Genomic DNA, 22,518 nt, shown 5'->3' with positions numbered 1-22,518 from the left:
TGGGGAATGTGTGGGTAGTAATTCTTCTGAGGTTTGATTTTTGAACACATCCTTTGCTTCATGTTCCCTGAGATCAAGATGCCTTCTTTATTTTCCTTTCTTGGTTGTGTTTCTTTCTTTTCATCCATCTGACAGCTCCTTTATGATAATTCTTTGTGTATGGAAGAGGAGTACCCATCACTGTCCAGAAGTGACAGTGCATGATCTGAACAGATAAACTTGTGACTTCATGATTACCCTGGCCCTCTCTTTAAGCTTTATTGTTGTTTTGTACCATGATTTCTGCTGTGATGACCTGGAGTAGTGTAACACAGGAGTTATGCACAGCCAGCTTCAATTCTTGTATTTTAGAGAAAGGAAATGCAAATTCTCTCTGATCCATCCTTCCTTTGTGTTTACTTTTCTTCTCACCCTGCTTTACAAAGGGACGTATAACCTTTAAAAATTGGATCATTGTTGCCTTCTGTCTGTACTGTTATAAGGTAATGCTGTCTCTGTTCTGTTGGTTGGAACGGAGACTTCAGACAGGCTGTGATGAGTAGCTGGGTGACCTTCGCAGCAGATACAGCTAAGTCAGGAGGGTGGCTTCTGTCTGCGACCCACGGTCTGCATACTGCGATGATTTTTGCAGTGGTCAGGGATCAGGGTAACAGGTATCCATATGGGATTCTGAGACTGATCCTTTTTTCTGTGCTTCATCTTTGGACAGTAGTGTTCTGAAATTGTTCACATAATTTATTTATTTTTGCATCTTTGTATAATCAGACATTGATACTAGGAATCTTTCTGCTGTGTACATGTCAAACATACCAAGAAAGAGGTGGTTTTGAGTGATTAGTTAATATATTGGTTCTGATATTGATTCTACAGTGCTGGGTCTGTATCATTATGATACGTTGCTTATGGCATCCATTTTCTCCATTTCAGGATTTTGTGCACAGTCTGATATAACTGTTACTTAAAAGACTGATGACAGATTTGTGTTTTTATATGCAGTAATCCTGCTATGACTTTGAGCCTTTAGGCTCAAAGGTTGGGATTTAATGGGCTCATTATGTACCTCTTTTCTTTTCTTGCAGGGCTGCCTCACGGTAGAACATGAGCAGGTAATGCACAAGGAGCACCACTGGGAATCATGTCAGACGAGTCAATCTCAGGGAGTGATCCGGACCTGGACCCGGACTTGGAGCAGGAGGATATGGAAGAGGAGGAGGAGGAAGATGAGGAGGAGGCGATGGAGGAGGATAATGATGGGGATGACGAGGAGGACTTACTTGATGAGAGTGGTAAGTGAATGGGGTTGTGAATCTCTGCATACACTTGTTATACAAAACTGGCGTTACTAATTTTGGTGAGTGACATCTTGGTAGATAGCACAAGGGTTAGGATTTGTCCAGTGCTTGGTAGGGAGAAGTGCTTATGTAGGTGTTTAATTTAAATAGGAATTTAATGTAGGTTAAATTTGGACTCCTGGCCAAATAAAATTTCCATCATGAAAACAGGCCACAAGCATAAATTGTGAGGAGGGTAGAATTTTTAAAATAGCTACAGATTCTGGGGAAGCAATTATATAAAGAAGTAAATAAATCAATTTACAATTACTTGTATTATTAAAAGGACCCAGTGAAATTAAATACATTTACATCACTGGCTTGCCCATAGGTAAACAGTTTAATGGATGCTATGGGTAATTATTGCTCACTTACAAAAATCATCTTTAACAACTGAAAAAATGTTCTTTTCTGACAGCATACAGGTTGGGTTTAGTTTTTTTATTTTACAACATGAAAGGTGGCAGTACTAAGTTGTCACCTCTATCCTCACCTAGTTATAATTGCCCCATTCTCATCTTCAGTTAGGACCAATATAGCTGTCAGTGGACCTGTGCTGGGCAGGTTACATTTAAGCAAGATTAGGTGGCTGTTCTGGTTCATGGCATGATCCTAGAAATATGTTTGTTGGCCCAGTAGAAGGGCTGATCTTCTAGGGCATGTAGACAGGAGTGCGTGGCTCAGGCAGGAATTCCCTGTACTGTATTTTCCACCAAACTCCTTGTATCATAAAATTACAGCCCAAGCCTAAGGGGATGCTGTATTTGCTTCCTTTAAAATTAGGATTTTTAATAATTTCAAAGGGTGTGCAGATTTTTGAATGCACCTACTTAAATCTGCTGAGAATAGCCTTCCTTTTCTTAGTGTAGAATATGTTAAAGATGGATAATTCTCTCTTCTAGTTACTAAAGTAGTTTTGGTTTCGAAGTACATTGTTGTCCTCAAGTGTTGTTTGGTTGGGTTTTTTTTAATATTCTTTCAACTATGTGCTACTTGGAGATGCTGTTTTGATTTAAAATGCTTATAGAATGTTTACACAAATTATAAAATGTTTACACAATACTTCTCTGGTTTTATTCATGTGATGGCTTTTTCTAATGAGAAAGTAACGAAATGGAAGTGTTAGTTCAGGTAAGAAACAAGAGAATTCCCAGGAGATAGAGTTATAGGGCCACAGATTACTTTGTCTCAAAGAGGCTGGCGGTGACCTTGTTGTTTTGTTCACGGGAACCTGCACCCAGTGGAGCAATAGGCAGCATGATGTTGTAGACAAACTTTTATTAACAGAGAAGAGTGGCTGTATGTCATGTCCAAGTGGGTCATTCTCCCTGGTTATTTTATCATAGACCTATGTATTTAATCATTTACATCTATATTATTGTGGCTGAATACTCATAGTTGTTTGTCAGGATTATTCTTTCCAAAGCAAACAAAATTAATGTAGGTATATTAGAACATTGCTAGCCGTTAATGACAGCTGTTTATTTTAATCTTAAAGCACTAGAAACATATTTATACTTTATATTTCTTTAGTGACTAATTAAAAATAAATTTTAACAAATGTAGGAAATAATGAGGAAGAGTAAAAAGACAATTTACATATAACTAACGTAAAATGTTTTTGTAGTTGTTCATCAGGTACAGGAAAAGCTCTCTTACACAATCTGAGCAAAGCTAGATTGCCTCTGAGGTTTCAGATTGTTTCAGCTTTAATTCTGTCTGCCAGAATATCAGGATGCTTTCTGTGTGCCTAGCTGTATAATTATGTTTTCTGTGGAGGTGTCCACTCTGCTTTTCCTGGTATCTTTTCACAGCTACATACTGCCTCAGAAATGTCATTTGACATCTATATTACCTTAGATCTAATATAAAGCCAGTCTTCTGCTATTTGGCCTATGAAATATAGCTAACTTAGGATCATTTTATTTTGCCCGTCTGATGTTTATAGTCCTGTCTCTTTGTAGATGACCCGTGTTCATAAAAATCATCTTAGGAACAGTTACTTTTATTCACAAGAAAGAAGGAAGTACGCTAATGTTTGTACTATGAAGCTTTTTAAAAGCTTAGTTTTAATAATTTCTGTTAAAACTTTGTTCTCCCTGTTCCCAGCTGTGCTGTTCTCCTCTCCTGGTACTGTGGCTGTTCTGTATATGTTCCATTGGGGATCCTGGGGGGATCCTGCCCTCATGGATAGGCTCTTGCATATTTCTAGCACTACAAGATTTAGAAGATTATTAATCTTTAAAAGTTATTTCCTTGGAAGGGCAACAGGCTGCATATATGTTTTGTCCAAACTGAAACTGATTGCTTGTTTTAAGTAATAGTGATAACAGTTACAGACCTAACATTTTTACTGCTTGCTTGCAAAATAGTGGCTTTGTTTTAGGAACATAGGTCTTCCATGTTTTGATGGTGACTCAGATTACTTAAGAACCTTCCAGGGTTAATGTAATGTTATCCACATCTGTTGATGGTGGACAGTATAGTCTCAGACTTAGCAGTGACTTGTGTTTTGCACATTTAACCTGTTTTTGTCTTTTTGATATATGTTGTGTGTGGAATTAATACTTGTGGTGGTTTCAGTTTCAGAATTTTCTTGGAGTTCTTTTTAGATTCTGGTAATTACAAGTGCTATCTTCAGGTTTGGTGCAGTTTTTCCATTTCTGCTCAAAGTTTTGTTTGTGTTTAGTATAGGCTGTCCCATAGATGGTCTAGAGTTTATTTTAGTTTGGACTTCCATGGTACAAACTTTCAGTCTTGATGAAAGCAGTTCTTAAACCTTCTCCCCCTGCCCTCAAGGAAGAAAGGAGCACAGAAGGCTAGTTCTCTGAATATTTCTGAATAAGTGGGAGTTAATAACCACATAGCTTACATCCTTTGTACATTCCTTCAGTGGTGGTCAGTTAGTGAACCTTAGCATCATGTGTAGGAGCTCTTATAGCTTTAGTCTTTTTTTCTAGAGCACTTCTTCCAGGACATATCTACCCTGACACTTATAACCCCTTCCCAGTGGCTGCCAGATTGCACACCCATCCTAGCAGCACGCTTCAATCTCAGCTGGAGGCTTCCACTGCTTTTCCAGCCTTGTCATCCCTGCCCACTGCATCTGTTTTCTCATCACTTGTAGGTAGCAGCACTTGTTTTATCATGTTCGATTTTGTGATATCAGTGCGTGACTGCTAAGAACTTTTTTTAGTTAACTCCCTAAATCCTTTTCACTAGAAATGTCATGTACTGATGACTGTAGAGATAAAGGGCTGTTTCAAGTCCTGCACTCTTTCTCTGATCCTGGTAGTTGCTCAGGGCTGCGTAGAACTCCATAGGAATAAAAGCTAATTTGAGCAAAGAGGAAACAAACCTCCAATATGGATTTTACAGATCATTTCAAATGCAGGGACTGTTCATACCTCAGAGCTTTCCTGAGGAAAGCTGTTGAGTGAATGAATCCCACTGTAGTGCTCTTTTTTTCCCTGTTCTGAATGTCTTTGGATTATTCTGATTGAAGTCTCTGGAATTCATTATCTCTTACTCATACATATTGCTGTAATTCTGCTATTAATAGTGATGGCAAGTTGCTTGTTTTCTTACCTCTGACTATATGGGTTAAACTTTTTTTTTAAGTGTAGTTCAGGGGTAAAAGTTCAAAGAGCTGGTTGTGATATGACAATCTCCATGCAATTGGCCTTATCTTCTATCCTGTGTTGTCCACTTAGCCTGTTTTCTCCTTTCCCATCCCCTCTTTCCACAGGGCTGGGGGCATGCTAGCTCCATGGCATCTCTGTTTGACTAGTGGAGAATAGGAGAAGATAGAGCTAGTCTGCGCTTCCTCTTCCCACCTCAGACTCATACTGTTCCTCCTCCCTCCTGACGAAGTGCTGGAGGAAAACAAAACTGCTTTGTGTGGAGTTTCTATGGACATACGGACCCTTAAAGAGGAGTAAATGAGGAGCACAGTTGTGTTGGTGGTACAGAATCACAAGTCCCAGGAGAGTGGAGGACACACAGGTGCCTGTGCTGTTTTGCACTGCAGCTTCTTAGTAGGGTGAAGGCACCAGGGACAAGTCTCAGAACCTCTGAAAGTTTGGTACAGGAGGTTAGTGGGGGGGAAAGAGAGACCCTTTTCCTCACCCTAGCCTCTTAAAACTGTGCTCATCCCTGTCTATGACATTTGGTAGTATCATGACAGATTCAAACAGTTACCTTGTTTCTGGAACATGATCCAGAATGTATTTCAATGGCTGCTTTTTGTTTGAACTTGAGTGTGCCACTTGGTACTCACAGTTTTGAATTTCCCAAGATACCAAGGCAGGAGTACTTGATTTCAGATGACAGCTACTGTTGATTCAGGTTAGAAGAGATCTTTGCTTTCCGTGAACTCTTGCTAGAACAAAGGCTGTTTATTTAAAGGGGTACGACTAGATCAGCTTTACATACAATTTTCAGTTGGTGGCTGGAGAAGAAAAATGTTGGCATGAAATTATAGCAAGAATGGATTTTGTTTAATGTGATGTTCCTTTGTGGCTCTTTGTGGCTCATCATCATGGTGCATGCAGCAAGGGGTGCAGTTACATTGAAAGTGAAATCAATTTGTAGCTGCCTGGATAATTTCCTTGTCTAACCTGATGGGAAAAATCAGTAGTTAATGCCATACTTACTAGAAAGTTCATTAGCACCTGGAGTTATTAAAGCTGAAATTATTTTGGAAATCCATTTTTAAAGTCATGTGGAAGTGTGGGTTAATATTTTTTTGAATTATACATGAATGCATCCTAGAGGTGCAGGGAGCTGTTGCTCATTTCAGGAGATTATGTTATTCATGTACTTTCCACCCTAAAGTTGTTCCATCTTTTCTTCTCTCCAACAAAGTGCTGGAACAGAACAAAACTGTGGTGTCCATGGGAGTCCCCAGCTGGATGTGTGGGGTTGGGAGCAGAGCAAATTTCTGTCCTTACAGGGGAAGAGAGGAAAGTCTTTGGTTTTTGCTTTTCATCTGAAGTTATTCTTATAAATTAGGTCATGTTATACTCACCTGTATGAAACTGAGAAGCAGATGAAGAGTGTGGAGACGGTCTCCTGAATAATACCCTGCTAAATGATATCCTATTCTATGTTATTTTATATCCAGATTTAGAAAGGCCCATACTGCTGGAGGAAAAAAAAAAAAGAAAAAAAAAGGGGAGCTGCTGTTAGAAAGTAATTTACCTGCACTTCTTACTTGAATTGGATGGTCCTGCTTGTATTGGTAAATGAAGATCAGTTCCAGCAATCTGAACTCTTTTTGCCTTCTACGTCTGACCAGACTGCACACCATTTTCTCTTAGGAAACATTGGTTTTAAGTTGTCCTCCCTATCTACTAAAAAATGAAATGCACTCCTTAAGAAGAGGAGGAGCAAATACATACTTATTTCTTTAATCTCTCAACTCCTTTTAGAAAGCAGCTTTTCACAGCTGTGTCTTCGGTTGGTATCAAGGTAGATGGGCATCCCAAGGTCGAGGCAGCCTCAGAGACTAGAGCTGCTCTTTGAGGAAGCCTTTAATGAGATGCTTCCATCTGTTGCAGTACATGGGCACAGTGGATGTGATTGCTTCTTGCTTTCTGCCTCAGACTGGTGATACATGTGCTTTGATCTCTTGTCCTTGTTGTTTAGCTGGAGGCTGGTGGCAGGGGCTAAGGAAAGGTGCAGGCCTGTTGGAGTAAGCTTGGGGTGGAGGGGAGGCTCTTTTTATTGATTGAAAGTGGATGAGTCGGAGAAAGTGTGGAAAGAAACAAAAGTCAGGACTTCTATAAATCTAGAAAAGCACTGAAGGCAATCGTGAGGTTTCCTTTAATTTTAAGCTCTGCTGTATTCTGTGTGTACGTATGCCAAAGTGGTGGGTGCCAGTAAGTAATAATCCTACAATTTAATCTGCAGTTTACTGTTTGCAGAGTGCAAGGTGAATTTCTTGAGAGAAAGGGAAGAGTGGTGATTGACATCTTTCAATTTTTTCCTTCTTGATGGATTTTCCTATCTTGATTCTTTTATTTTGGTTACTTGTGGCTGGGTGCAGCTCCCTCCAGAGTCCACCAGTACTATTTTTAAGGAAGCTAGAAGGGCATAACCAGGGGAAGCAAACTTCCCCTCAAGAGTAAGTTTGTTGCCTCTGGAATAGCCTTGATTTTTGTAAGCTTGGGAAGCCAAACATGAACTTCATGTACCATTGTGCACTTTGCTGTTCTTAAACAGCCAGGTAGATTTTAATGCTTGTAGTGACTTTCGTAGACTGTCTTCCAAGCCAATAATTGCATACAGAGGATGGCATATGTGGTATCATAGAGGTACAAAAGTACTCGCTACATGTGAAAGAATTTACTTGTAAATTGATATCCTGCATATTGGCATTTGTTTAAACTTTCTCTAATTGTTATGGGAAACTGCATTACCTTAGAAAATGATCCTTATGGATCAGAGTGTTTAAATATGCTTTATCATACAGGTGCAGACTGTGGGGCTCAACCTCAAGTCAGCTCGTTGTGGATAACTCAGCAAACGTGTGTCTACCTGCATATATGGGATGCATTTCTCAGGTGACTTGCTATAACTAAGAAGTTGAGGGGGGTTTATTATTTTTTCAGTTCCTGAAAGGGATAAGAGCATCTCTGAAGTTGCTTTGTGTCTGTTAAGCATATACTCCCTGTCTCCACAAATTTTGCATTCGAGACTTGTGTTGGTTTCCTAAGATCCAGAAAGTTAGGACCTGGCTGTCTTCTATGTTTCCACAATCCAGCTGAATAAAATATATAGTTAGCATCAAAGGTGAATAGAGACTGGATACTAGCATTTGCAGTTTTAGCAAGCATGGTTACCAAGTAATGCAGAATGGTTACATTGAACTTGCAGGGAAGAAGGTTTGCCTCTCATTTAGGCAAAAGCCCCACCGATTTCTCTGGGAACTTTGCTTTGTTACAGAAGGCTGCATATTTTACCCATTATTTTTATTCTGGCAGTTTCTCTGTAGTATTGTCTGTCTTTCAGAACAAATGGTGTTTCTGTGTGCAGTCTGAGGGGTTTGGACCTGCCCAGCTAGCAAGTGTCTGCATACCCAGGATGTTGTACAGGAGCTGCTAATGCCTGTGCAGACCCTGTGGCAGGCACCCAGCTCCCTTGAAGGGGCTTTACTGGACTCACTAAATGGTGACATTAAAAAAAAAAAAATCCTCTTGGGTCTCTTGGGTGCTTTGCTGGGAACAGCCAGTACTGTATGCTTTGTTAGGTGCCCTTTCTGCCAAACCCGAAGCTGCAGATTGCCTTGCTGGGCATTTTGTTTGTGTCGGGCGGTTTCGGTTGTCGGAGCGTGATAGAGGCAGGTGGAAGTCCCTTGTCTACAGGCTGTTTGCCCATAAATCTGGGAGGAATAGGGGAAGGTAACAGGAATGGAGAGGAGTGTGGGAGGAGTGGTGCCTGGGGTTTGTGGGGGTTTTATTGACTGATTCCAGCATTTTAACTAACCCTGTGAACTAGGTTATTCTCAGCGGGGTGAGGTGTGGCTTGACGGCTGCTGTGGGAAGGAAGGATGAGATCCTGACGAGTGCTGTCCCCCCAGCCCCCTTCACAGGGAGTTACAGACTGACGATGTTGCAGGTCAGCCGCTGAGCCTTTCGTCGTCTGCCTGCTCTGTCCGAAAGTGCGGACTCTTTCCTGGTCTCCTCTGCTTATCCTAAGCAGGGGGAAGCACGGAATGAAAATGTTTGTGACTCCTCTGCCTCCCTTCCAGGCTCTCTGACAGCAGCTTCCTTTTTGAGAGGGTGGCACAAAGTCTGGCATAATCTAAGTGTTATATAACCTGGAGTAATGACTTGCTTTACTTCTTTAAAAGGAGGTGATGACGCCAGAGATCTGCTTCCTTCAGACGCGCCGATTGTGCGCAAGGACTGGCTGATCTCGTGAAATGATGTGGTACTATAACTAGCTATGCTTTTTTTTTTTTTCCTCTTTTCTTCCTTCCCTTTGATCTACTGCATGTGATGGAATACAAAATAGAAATCCTTCTATGTGGTTCAAGAACAGCCCCTATCCATGGCTCTACATTTTCTATATATATATGTATATGGATTTTTTCAAATGTTTTTTTACCTGTAGCTACATGCTCTTTTCTTAAAGCTGCCACAAACGTGAGAGTAGCATGAATGCACAGGGAGCAGGGTCAATGAGCAAGCAGTCATTAGCTGAACCAAAGAATTGCTCCAAGTCTTCCACGGAGAGAAGTATCTTGTTTCTTCCTGCTTTTCTGATAGGCTTTGCAGGATATGGGGGTTGTGCTTTATTGGCCAAAACCTTGCTTTTCTCTTTTCACAAAGCAGCCAGAGAATCTAACGAAGGACAGTCACGCTTCTATATCACGTTAGGTACCTTTTTCCTCATGTACATCTTTAATAGTCAGCTTTGTACTGCACCTAGTGATTGCTAGTAGATACCCTACTCCATCATCTGCAACTTCTGAAACAATGACGAAATCACAAGGAAACTAATTAGCAAATTTGTAATGTGGTATTTTCCCTCTTGAACAGGTAAGGAGTGGCAAAGTGACTTTGCCAAGGTCGCCTGATGAGTGCGATGAAGCCAAAGTGAAAATCCTCTGCTTTACATTTTAGGCAGCACCCCTTTTATTTTCAAATGTACTAAGTGAAACACTTCTCTGTTTTGCATTTGAGTTTAAACTATGCAAGGGGTCCTTATTTTCATTTTTTCTTAATTTGTCTAGTATTGTGCTGTTTTTAATGACTGGTTAAATAAAATGTGCATGTAGCTATATGTTGTACAAGGGTAATACTTTTAGCTAAGAAGCAGCAGCAAGTTTGGAAGGAGGGGGAGCTGTTTTAATTAAAGTAGAAGTATTCTTCAGATTTTAAAACACAATATCGCATCACAGTTATTTGCTTTATTTGTTGTTTTAATTTCCTGCTTAGGCTTTATAGAAAACTGTAACACTGAACTTTCAGAAGTGTCTGGCTCATCGTTTGGATCAAAGTTTTTTGATGCAATACCCATTTTTTATTTTAATAACGGTAGTTTGTACTACAGATGTTGAAAATGTCTTGCTCATGTTTTCTTCAACATGCAGTTCACTGACTCAGTCTCAAAAAATTCTAAGTAGGAGTCAGAAGACATTATTTTCACTTGCAAATATGCAAATAGGAATGAGACAGGGGAAAGCTACAAGATAAAATCTTTTTGGGCTAGGTGAACAGAAACTTCTAGTTTAAATCTCTGTCAAAACAAATTTTGCAATTAAAACTTCCGTAGGTAATCATCTATGTAAAATATTTAAATACTTGAACTGTTAGAAGCAGTTTTAAAATGGTACTTTTGTGTACTCAGCTTGTGATTTATGTCAAATTTTCACTTAGATGAAAACTGGAATGAAATTAAAGTTGTACAAGATCACTCTTCTATGGTGCACAAATACATTGTGTCATCTTAAGCAGCAGAAAAGTAGCAAGTTATAGGAAGAGATGAGAAACAGTTTCTTGAATATAACTGGGATTGTAACTCAATGGATTTAGCTTTAAGATGATGATAAATATCTATGGTATAAATCCTTTGACTTAAAAACTTGTCTAATAACAGCTTGTTTCCTTCAATACATTTAAACAATCTTTGAAAGCCTGGGACTGCAGTCTGAAGCATTGTATGTTTTGCCACAGTGACAGTCTAAAAAGCATTTGCAGAAGGTACTGCATTTCACCACTACCTGTATTTTGTGTGATTAGATTTTTGTTACGCTTTGTACAACGTCCACCTCCAGTTATGATACAGATGAGTGTGGGAAAGAAAATAAACCAAGATTTATATGAATACAAATAAAATGATTGATCAAATTTTATGCTTTATGGTTCAGTCCAAAACTCACTAAAGTCAATGGAAAGACTTCTCTGGTTTTCCATAGTTGGCTTAGATCTTACTCAGAAAGAGTTTTTATTTACAGTGCAATGTTTGTTTAAAAAGCAAATGATTCTCAAAGCCTGGCAATACTCAGTTGCCAACAAATAGTGTTATGGAGTTCGAGTTTGATTCTGTCTGAACTGTTTTAGGTTGATAAACACCACCTTATACCACAACAAACTCAAACTTGATATTCTTGTGTGTTTTCCATGTTGCTAAAACAACATGGAAAACAGGACAGGGAAAGTGGCCTTAATGATATTTGTATGTGCTACTAGCAGTTGATAATTAAGAGTGAAATTTAGCTGTCAAAGCCTAGTTTGTGTTTAATAACTTACAAACAATTCAGATTTGTAGGCAGCTTCTCTACTTGTTGGAGATCAGTGGGATGTGCAGAAGCAGCTGGTGGATGTGGAGCATGCCTATGAGAAAGCTGTGGGATGGGGAAGGGACTGCACAGCCTGCATGGAGTAGTTGAGGGTGGGGAAGGAAGGTCTCTTCTGTTCTGCAGGGTGGCCATGAGGGTGAACAGCATACAGGGCAGTCATTGGAGAGAAGGGAACCACCCTAGCTTGCAGGGCCCAAGAGCATGGTGGGACATTATGGATCCAGGGCTTCTCACCTGTGCTGCACTTGGTGGGCTTGGATCAGGTCAATGTTGAGCAGTCCTGGAGCTGCTCAGCCTGCAGAGCTCAGCAAGGAGAGCAGTGGGTTGAGAGAACCAGGTTCAAGGTGGAGAATGGGCATGGGGATGGGGAAGGAGCTACTGCAGCTTGAAGGGCTAGGGAAGGAAAGTCACTTGTGATATGTTTTGGGATATTTTGTTGAAGCTTTTTAGTTGAACTGAGTACAGTTTGATTCCCTCCTCCCCCCCATCTCCAATGTTCTCTGCTATACAGAGGAGCTAGTGTCCTGAAAAACTTTATGATCAAGCTTCTTGTGTGTGTAGGGAGACTTAGGTGTGAATTTTAACCCTTAAGAATTTGCAGTGCTCAGGGATGCTGACATTGCTGCTGAAAAGACTTGTCAGTTGAATAAAAAACATGTTCTGAAGAGCCTTTATCTTGATATTCTTTGAAAATACAAACTTTATAGTGATTTTTTTTCTTAACAGGGGAATCTCCTATGTTGTTTGCAGGGAAACCTCTCAAGTGACAACAGTTTCTTGAGAAGCCTCTTCTGATGTATAGCACAGTCATACAATTGCAAAGAGCTTGTGGTTTGAGCATGAGGTAGGTGAGGTATGACAGCTAGGTAAGATTTCAGACCCTCTAGGGGAGAGAGAACATTCTTCCTTACTGGCAAGGCTGGCCTCACAGAAAAGCTATTCAGTAAATGGGCTTATCTGTAACGAGATTACCTTCCATGAGGAGATCATTTTATAAACTGACTGTTTCTGGCAGATCTAATTCTTGGCTGTGTGAATATGTATTTATTGTGCCTAACAGTGCTGGCCTCACCAGTAGGCTGTTGTGAGTAGAAAAGCTAGAAAAATTCCTTTCCATTTTGCATACTGGGATGAAGAAGGAAATTCCCTTTTTATTGCTGCATGCAGGACAGGTATAGGTCACCTGTTTCCCCCAATGTATTGAACTTTCATTTTCCTTGTGCTTGGTTGCTGTAATAAGCATGCCTTGGAAAGTACCCAGTTGTATTTACACAAATACTTGTCTTTAAATCTTGCTTCCCAGTTTCATAAAACTGTTAGGTCAGATGCTGAGGTCGTGTTTGGTTATTTATTCCAACCCTACAAAGTCCTTATAAGGCCTGCTGCAAGATTCTCAGCTACGTACTTTTCTTAATATATTTGTCCCTCTTTTCCCCCTTGATAAACACTGCATGTTCTTGTATACCAGCCAGGCTATTCGAATCTGTGACATAAGTGAGAGGCTGTCTTGTCACTGAGCCTCTTAATTTTAATATAGTTCATCTTTTCTTTGGTAAATTTTATATGGCTCTAATTATGAAAATAGCACCTCTGGGTTGTTTCAAAGTTGTGATATACCTTGAAGCAACAAGGATATTTTGATGGTAGCAAGCATTCACTGTGCCCTACCACCCTCTCAAATGAAAAGTCTAATTAAAATGGCTGGAGTCACACAAAAGGTAACTGGGCTCTGCCCTGGCTGTGTTTGGAGATCTTTAGATCAATCTTTACCGTTATGAGTGCAGCTCATTGTCCTGGAGTCCTGCAGATCTGTGCCAGAGCTGTTCAGAAACAGCCTGCTTCAGGCTTCTTGTGCCCATCCTCGTTTTTCTGACTCTCACTTGCCAGTTGTTTCAAGCAAAGAGCTGACTTCATTATGTGGACAAATGCTCCCTAGGAGCGAGCTGATTTCATTATGTGTCTATCAGCCCAGGTTTGCTGTTTGTTGCTGGCAGTGGGTATGCCTGTGAAGAGAATCAGGTATGGAAAAAGTCTCTGTAGCACTGAAGAAGGTTAGGCGTGATGATTAGCCTTTAGGGGTTCAACCACAGCTTTAAAGTACTTATTCTGTCATGTACTTACTCTCTCCTGTACCTGTCCTTCTGGTGCAGAGGGATGAGGAGGAGAAAGGCTCGCTCAGAATAAGCTTGCACTCTACAAATTCTGACAGGTTGTTTCCTAAAAAGTGGGAAATCTTATTCATAGTCCATTTGCTGCACTGAGAGCCTTCTGCAGACTAGCAGTGCTGTACGAGCTGCTGATTTAACGAAGCGAACAGGATGCTTTTTCGCCTGTTACTGTGCAAACAGGTTACCAGCTCGCATCAAATTGCTCAGGTTTCAGTAGAGGTTTCCTGGAAGTTAGCAGGCATTATGCAAATAGTTCATAAAATCACAGATACCAAGATTGTTTTCAAAGCCAAAAAGGCAGTACTTCTTTTTGCAACTCAACTCCCCTCTGTGCTGTGAAGCTTGGAAGTGGGGTTACGGTCCCGCATGTCCCCTACTCTGAATGTCCTGTTGTCTGTTGGGATTCCCCTTGTGCGGGGCCCCGCTGGAGCCCGAATGGTTATGTAAGGATTTTTATTTTATTCTCAGTCTTGGTCTCTGCCACTAGTTGAACTGGATCACTGGCTGAGTGAATGGGATCCGACCCGATCTAAACGGCGTGCAGCTCTGCCACTCGAAAGGAGAGAAGGACCTCCCCCGTACACACCCACTCAGCCTCCCTGCTCCTCTTCTCTCTTTTAAAACTCTTTTCCCAGGCTTAACTGAGGTTGCTCCCGCTGATCAGGAACTCGTACCGAAGCCAAACCAACCGGGCAGTGCAGCTCCAGGCATCGGTCCCTGGTGGAGCAGCAGCTACCTCGGGCAGGGCTGTGTTGTTTGACTCTCCAAGCAGGGGAGAAGATAATGACAATTTTTAGGCTGAACATGAGGCATATTTAACTAGTTATATAACAGTGACCCTGGTCCGTCTCAGCTGGGTGCAGGGAGGCTATATGCGTACTGATTCCCGTCACACCGGCTGGGTGGATTCAAGCACTAGGAGCTATTTACCAAAGTTATTTTCAGAAACCTTAAGTGCAGGTTTCCCTGCCTGTACCCTGGACTGTTTTATCAGGAAGCATTTCCCGCTTGCGAACTGAACAGCCAGTGAGAGTGGATTTAGTGCTCGCTGGGCTGCAGGCAGAGATAAAGAGTTGTCGGGAGTGACTGGAAACTTTTGTCCTGAAGACCCTGAGACAAGAATAGCAGAAGGGGCTGAAAGCGTGCGGCCACATTGAACAAGTGTTGGGGCAGTCACAGGCAGAGGTCTTGCCTCAGTGCACTGAGCAGCATGTTACTCTTGGATGAGTCTCAGCAGTTTCCAGGTAGGACACAGGTTGTTTTTTTGTGTTGTTTTTTTTTTCTTTGTCCCCCCCCCCTTCTGTTTTCTGTTCCCTCTTGCTTTCCTGTTACAGACCATTCATTCTCCCTCCCCTGTGCAGGAGCACCCTACTCAGTGGCTAGCAAAGTGCATCAGGCACGGAGTTTAATTTGCTACCTACCTGGCAGGGATGGAAATGGTTGAATTGTCAGAGTCTTGCAGTGCTTGTTGGTTTGATGGAGTAGATATGAGGAGGAAGCTCTTTCTTTCTTTGTGCTTTAATTCTGAAGACTTTGGTGATAGGACATTCTGGGTCTGGCTGTTATTATTTCTGCTGCTGTTATATTGTAACGCTGCAAAAGTAATTTTTAGCAAGAGAGGAGGCAGCTGTTAACATCAGTATGATTTTATATCCAGTGTCCTCTTCCCCACCCCCTTCAACTTTTTGTGTATACTTTCCCCCAACATCCTACTCGATAAGAGTTTTGAGAGCTTCTTTTGTCAGTGAAATATTTGGTTACTTGCTGACCGGGCAGCAGTGTGGGCACCAGGCAGAGCTGTTGATGCTTGCTGCAGATCCTCTAATTAGTGCCTAATAGACTAAGAGCTACTTGGCTATTTCCGCTCCCCTCCCCCCCCCAATCAAATGGAAGATGGGGCTGCTGCTTAGTTTGCTTGCTAGTGGGAGGATGTTGTCTGGAGAGAAAACTTTGTTCAGATTTGAAGAACTTTCTAAATATGTAATTTAACTTGTTACTTTGAGGTCAGGTACTCGGGGACGCCAAGCTTCTTCTACCTTATTCACATGGCAAATACCTCCAAAGTTCATGCTATGAACTTAATAGGCCGGTCAGAAATGGTCCCGAGAAGTTCCAGCTCTGGGTTCCTGGTTTATTATAGGAGTCCAGTGCAGTGTGGTCTTCATGCAGAGTTTTTATAGAAATAAGCCCTGCAGTATTTGTTGTCCATTAGTGGGAGGGGTGGATTCTAGCAAAACAACCCTTTTCCTGCTTTCTTATTTCTCTGGTTGTGGTGGTAGGACAAAGAAGCTAATTCTGGGAGAGTGTGAACTGAGAAGAGAAAGGAATTACGACACAAAATGAGTTTGGATAAATGAGGAATCTGGGTGATACAAGTGGCTTATGTAACTCAGTCTAGATAATAGGTATAAAAAGAGAAGACAGGGGAGGGGAAGATGCTTTTGGAAATGAGACTGTAGGTCATAGATGGAGGGAGAATTCAAGGTTAGAGGCCCTCCAAAAATTTTGGGTGGAAAGATATTTTGGGGTCATTTGTACAAATGTAAGAGAGAGAGAGTGCAAATGAGCCCTTCCTTGTACAGCATTGCTCGTCAAGTTATAAAGTCTGGGGCAAGGTTTATCACAGTCTGCTCTACCAGTGGGGAAATTATCTCTGTTTGAGGAAGCATTTGTAACTGGTCTAACGTGGTTGTGCTCTGGCTGGTGGATCCAGGAGGATCTCTGTCCCACTTTTCCGTAACTGCCTTGTCCCCAGAGAAGATGATAAAACTGCACAAGGTCCCAGAGTGAGTCTGGGGCAGAACTGAGGCATCATGTTCTTCCCTGCCTTTGTGTTTCAACCACTGATCAGTATTTCTTTTTCCCTCTGGTTTACATGGCTTTTTCTCAGTCTAGGTGCCTGAACACTTCTTTGGTGTGTTCAAAGTAGCAAGTGCTTGTATATGCAGTGTTGTGCTATCTGTTTATTACTTAAAAATGTTTCTGGAAAGTTAGAGAGGATTTTAGTTGTTTTTATGGTAGCACCCACCAGCTAGTAAATCAAGGTTTGTTGCAGTACACTACTTATCCCCTGTTTGAAAAGAGGCAGCTGTCCTGCAAGAAAAATGTCTCTTATTTGAAGAGCCCTGTCTCTTCCCCATATACACACATGCTTCTTTTTTTACCATAGAGGTAGCTGTAATTTTAGCAACCTTCTGAAGGAGCCAGTGCTTGTCTTTTTTCCAGGCTGTAATGGGCTGAGCTTTTGGGGTGTTAGATTTTTTTGATGGGAGTGTCCTTGTGACATTGTGGCTTCAATTTGTGTGAGTCTAATTACCATGAACAACTTTGCTGCCCTTTGTCAAACTCCTTTAGCAGCACACAAAGCAGCACCAATATTTTGAAAAGGAAAACTAGAAACAGATTGTTCTTTGAGTGATGGTGTTTCATCCTGGTCCTATTAGCTTTCTCCAGTGCTCTCAGTCACTTTTCTGGCTGCACTTGATGGCAGAAGTGCCAGTGGAATGCGGTGGCACACAGGCTCAAACTCAACAATTTGCATTTTTCTCCCAAATGATGCCTCCCTCATTAAACAGAGTCCTTAAAAATTCTTCTGAAATTACTTAAGAGACTGAAGCAGAAAAAGGGAATGCACCTGAAGTTCTGTGCTTTGTTACAGTTCTAAAAAAATCCACAACTATGTTTTGGTTTTCCAAGTAGGAAATTATATTTAAGGAGAGGAAAGAGAGCCTGTTGGTTGGAGCATAGGACAGCGAGCCAGCAACTTGGGAGTTACTTAGCACTGATGCTTACCTGATTTCTTTGCCTTAGTTTCCTCCTCTGCGTGATGAACAGGAGGGTGTTTCGCAGGTTATTGTGAGGACCATGTCGTGCTTGTGAACTCCTTTGACACTGAACTAGAGTGCAAATGCCAGGTATTACAATTTTGAAATCTCTCCTCTCTTATACTGTTGCCATCATGAGCAACAACAAAGGAGCACTCAGATGCTGAAGGATGCTTTACGCTGGGATTATTTCCCATGCTGCTCTTTTAAATTAGGAGTTGAGTATCAGCTGTCTTCTCCCCCCTCCCTGTTATCAGGTCCTGAACAAAGCTATGGTGAGGGCTTGAGGCAGAGATCAAAGTTCGGCTTGTGCTTGTTGTTTGTTTGCCATTTTGGTGGCCTTGGAAGTGTGTGGCAGCAATAATCCCTTCTTTATTATTTCTTGCTGCTCTGAGGGTATCCTGGTGTAAAGCTAATACCACAACTCTCAGCTACCTAGTGTAAACTAATGCTTATGTAATCATTGCATAATGCAGAATGCTTGCTCCCCTACTCGTCCTCTTTTCTTAGTCCCTGAAATTTATCCCTAGAAGAGTCATGGTAGCAGCCAGCTGGATTCGCTGTGCTGGGAACATGTCAAGCCCCCATAGGCATCTATTTTCTGAAGTTGGGAGGCGAAATTTATCTTCGTTAACATAAATCAATGTTTATCCACCTTAATGGAATAGTTTGTTTTTTGGTTTTTTTTAAAGTTTTGAACTATTGTGAAAATAAATAAGGTCTGATTGTTAGATCTGGTTACTTGTGGTTTAGATCCCTATGGTAATTTTTGTAATCTGGCTGGAAAACTATGTTCTGGGTTACTAGTTAACTGGGATAACCAGAAAGGGGAGGTTTCAGTTCCCTCCTGCGCGCTGCTCGTTGAAAACTTCCCAGCACTTGAGGCTGAAACACTTCCTGACTCCAGTGCAGCAGTTTTATGTAACTCGGTTGCTCTCGCACACCCCCAGCTAAAGGACAAATGTAACCCATCCCTGCTTCACTCGCTACCTTCGCGGGTGCGTTTCCTGGCTTTGTTTCGTGGTCTTGACTAATGCCCACAGTGTCAGTGTGTGTGTGGGGGGGGGGCAGGTTTGAGGACTTTTATTGGGAAAAGCAATTTTGATTGTATATCTAGAAGAGGGATGCCAGGTAGCAGCATTCTGCCTTTTTCCAGTTCTTGCCGTCTCAAAGCACTATGAAAATGTTTGAATTGAAATTTCAGAACCCTCCTTTGAGCGTATCAGAGCTGGAAACGGGCACGAGATTGCCCAGTGCTCCGGAGTAACCATCAACCTTTCCTCCGTGGTGCCTGCGAGAGGGAGGACGACCTGACGCGCACCCTTTCTGGGCTGTGTTCGGGGGGCTTGTGCAGGGACGGGAGCGAGGTCCCGGCGGGGCTGGGCACAGCTGCCCCGGCGCGGGGCTGGCCGCAGCGGCTACCTGCTGCACTCCGGTGGCGCGAGGTGCCGGCGGCTGCAGGCCCGTGCCATACAACGGTTATATAAGTGCTCTTTGGTGTTTATGTAACCCAGGTCTCGGCGTCCGCAGTGTTGAGGCCCGGCCAGAACAAGAGCTCTTGGGTATTTGGGGCCTGGTTCTGCTTGCATAATCCCAGGGTTAGAAGATATATTGCCTGTCACCGAAGTTGGCTGTTTGATGTTCCAGTTTGCCTCTCGGCACTTCTTGGCTGCTTCCTTTCTCTTTGGCTTTTGGGTGGTATCTTCCTTGCTCCTGCCCTTCAATTCTGCTGCCTTTTGTTCCTGAAGGGTTCCTTCAGGCCAGGAAAGGAGCTTTATTCTGCAGCATAACCTCATCAGTAACTGATATGCTGAAAGATCTCTGAAGGAAAAAAAAGAAAGGCAGTGCTGCCTTATAACTTATCTTTTAAAGTTTTCCATCGATTGGGACTTACTTCCTGCCCAAGAAGGAGGCTGGAGATGAGTTTGGCTTTTGTGTGTTCCTGGTCTGACTCCCTCCCCGTGCCCTGGCCCGCAGAGCCTGTGCTGGTGGTGTTTTCTTCAGAGCTCATTTCACGTTTCTCCCCTCCATCCTCAGGTCCTGGGCTGGGGATGGAGGCAGCCTGCCATTTCTCACCAGCAATCTGCAGATTTCACGTAGGTGTCTTGAACTCACAGTGACTGATTGCTTTACAGATACCTAGAGAAATGAAAAATGTGTTACTCAGACTTCAAGCAGAGCTATTTGTTATACCAATATGACAGTCTCTGTGTCTGGTTGCGGTGACAAGTATGAAAGACAGACCTGAGGTGGTTAACTCCTAGATAAATCAGCAATGGGAATGAAGATGTTAGAGCTGATGTACGTGCCGTTTGACAGGCGAGGGGAGCTTCCCTTGAGAGCAGGCAAGCTCTGGGGCTGGGCAGGCTCAGCCCGAAAGATGCCTTTGTGTCTCGCAGCAGTGTGGCTGTGACTCAGCAGGACACCAACCATTGCAGCCAGCAGCAGAGCTGGGGTGAAAGCAGTGGTGGAAATCGGTCATTCTTCTGATCAGTAGGCTGCGTTCAGCCAGTTGAGCGGGGACAGCGTGCAGCGGAGGGGCTGGGGGCTGCAGGTCCCCCTGCCTGAGGCACACAGCGTGGCTGCCCTCTTGGCCGGGGTGCCGCACGCCTGGCCTGGGAGCTCCTCGTGGCCGTGGCCCTGGTGAGGAGAGGACATCCACGAGGGCCACCCAGACAAGCGCAGGAGCACCCCACGCGTGCGAGAAACCCCCGGTGCAGACAAAAGGCCGATCCCGGCTCGGCGCTGGCTCTCGTGTTGTCAGCGAGTGGGCGGCTGCTCGCGGCTGGAGAGGCCCGAGAGGCGCCTGGCACGCTGGGTCCCGGCGTGCTGGCGGGAAGCTCGGCCAAGCGGGTGCTGCGGCGCGGCCGGCGCGGGGGGGTAGGTGTGCCGGCTTATATAATGCTTACATAATTAGGGCTTTGTTAAGCAGTTGTGGCTGGGAGGGGCGTCCTGCCATCGAAGACTGAGCCCGATTATTTTCCGAGGAGAACAAAGTCTTGTTGCTAATTAGCTGCCCTGGTAGTGGCTGCAGGGGGTAGCCACGGCTCTGAGTCCCTGGAGGGGCTGTGTCCCCCTCCGTCCACCCTGTGGGGTGGCTTTGCTGGTGCTTGGGGAGGAAGGAACCAGGCGTTGATGTGTGTCAAGCCCTGGGAGGGGGGCTTCGTGGCTCTCCTGGATGTTGCAACAGGTAGGGCCTGGAGGAAGGGAGTCTGAGCTTCCCCCTTTCACCTACACCATCCTTGAGGGGTTTCACAAGGAATTTCCTGGCTCCAGCCTTGGGGTGCTCAAGGATTTTTGTAATGCCGCCTCTATGAGAGGGTGCTCTGTGCAGACACCTCTCCTCCCTTCTTGCATCGCATTCACGCAACAGCTGCACCAGTTGCATACAAAGAAAGAATATTCTGAAAATATTTAATTTATATTCCACAGCTGAATACAGGATGAGCTAGAGCACTCTGGCTGTTGCCAGCCTCTGAGGTGATTGCTGTGCTGCACTTAGAGAACTGCAGTTCTTCAGGTGCCGAGTACAGTTGAACTCTGGCATCACCTGCACACCTCTCCAGTGCCCAGTGCACTGGGAAGACATCACATAACCCCAGAGAATATCTTTGAGCCTGACAGTGCGTTTGCAGTCAGGCTTGCTCTGCAGAGTCGCTTCTCTAGCCTTTGGCACAGTTGTAGTTCAGTGTGTCAGTGACTGCGAGTGTTGCAGCTGGAGCTGTGCAATTAGTCTTTCTTGTGCTATCCCTCAGTGCTCCTCCCATTCTTGCTTTGACAGCTCAGTACTGGCTGTAGTAGTACTAGCTAGTACTAGCTAGTCTCTGACAAGCTATTGCCCGCAAACTGCATGGAAGTTCCCAGAATGCCTGCAATAATATTTAACTGCTCCTTGTTCTTTGTTCAGGACAAAAGAGAGCTCCTGTCGTGGTTTAACCCCAGCCATCAACCAAGCACCATGCAGCTGTTCACTCACTTCCCCCCACCCAGTGGGATGGGGGAGAGAATTGGGGAAAAAAACTCATGGGTTGAGATAAGAACAGTTTAATAGGACAGAAAGGAAGAAAATAAAAATGACAATAATAACAATAAAAGAATTTGAATATACAAAACAAGTGATGCACAGTGCAATTGCTCACCACTCGCTGACCGATGCCCAGTTAGTTCCCGAGCAGCGATCCCCCCCCAGGCCAACTCCCCCCAGTTTATATACTGGGCATGATGTCACATGGTATGGAATACCCCTTTGGCCAGTTTGGGTCAGCTGCCCTGGCTGTGTCCCGTCCCATCTTCTTGTGCCCCTGCAGCCTTCTTGCTGGCTGGGCATGAGAAGCCGAAAAATCCTTGATTTAGTATAAACACTGCTTAGCAACAACTGAAAACATCAGTGTGTTATCAACATTCTTCTCATGCTAAATCCAAAACACAACACTATACCAGCTACTAGAAAGAAAATTAACTCTATCCCAGCTGAAACCAGGACAGCTCCCAAAGCAAGAATTAACTCCTCACTGCTCTGCATGCAGCTACCTTCCTCACCATGCATGCACATCCCTGTCCTTAGGGTAGGAAATAATGCGGAAAGACTAAGCAAAATAGTGCTATTTGGTATCCTGAGTTTCTGTAGTGAAATGATTTTAGAAATAAACAAGTGTCTGTTTTTTAGTGGTATGCCTTCCCAGCAATCATTGGCGTTAACCCTGGCAGAGAAGTTGGCCTCCCAGGCAGAGGGTGTACCCCTAGTTAGCCGCATTAGCTAGATAGTAACTGAGGAGGCAAGGAAGTAACCACCTTGCACAGTGTTTTGTCTACTGAGGGGTCTCTTGGACCTTCTTGTGCAGCAGCCTCCGGTAGGGGACCTTCAGGTCTTATCCTGAGTGCCAATT

General features: G+C 43.4%; 1 protein-coding gene across 3 annotated transcripts in view; it reads left to right on the top strand.

Moving 5' to 3' along the window:
- RAD54L2 (RAD54-like 2 (S. cerevisiae)) overlaps positions 1-22,518 on the top strand; it is a 55,430-nt gene that overhangs the window by 7,377 nt on the left and 25,535 nt on the right. For all 3 annotated transcript variants that reach the window (XM_010561559.1, XM_010561558.1, XM_010561560.1), the window contains exon 2: positions 1,080-1,286. In XM_010561559.1, coding sequence (XP_010559861.1) covers positions 1,136-1,286 — 151 coding nt within the window. In that variant the 5' untranslated portion in view covers positions 1,080-1,135. The remainder of the gene's footprint in view (positions 1-1,079; positions 1,287-22,518) is intronic.

This window comes from Haliaeetus leucocephalus, unplaced genomic scaffold (assembly GCF_000737465.1).
Source record: "Haliaeetus leucocephalus isolate CR32 unplaced genomic scaffold, Haliaeetus_leucocephalus-4.0 Scaffold148, whole genome shotgun sequence".
Taxonomy (NCBI): domain Eukaryota; kingdom Metazoa; phylum Chordata; class Aves; order Accipitriformes; family Accipitridae; genus Haliaeetus; species Haliaeetus leucocephalus.
The sequence above is the reverse complement of the archived record's forward strand: the minus strand, read 5'-3'. Positions and strand labels throughout refer to the sequence as shown.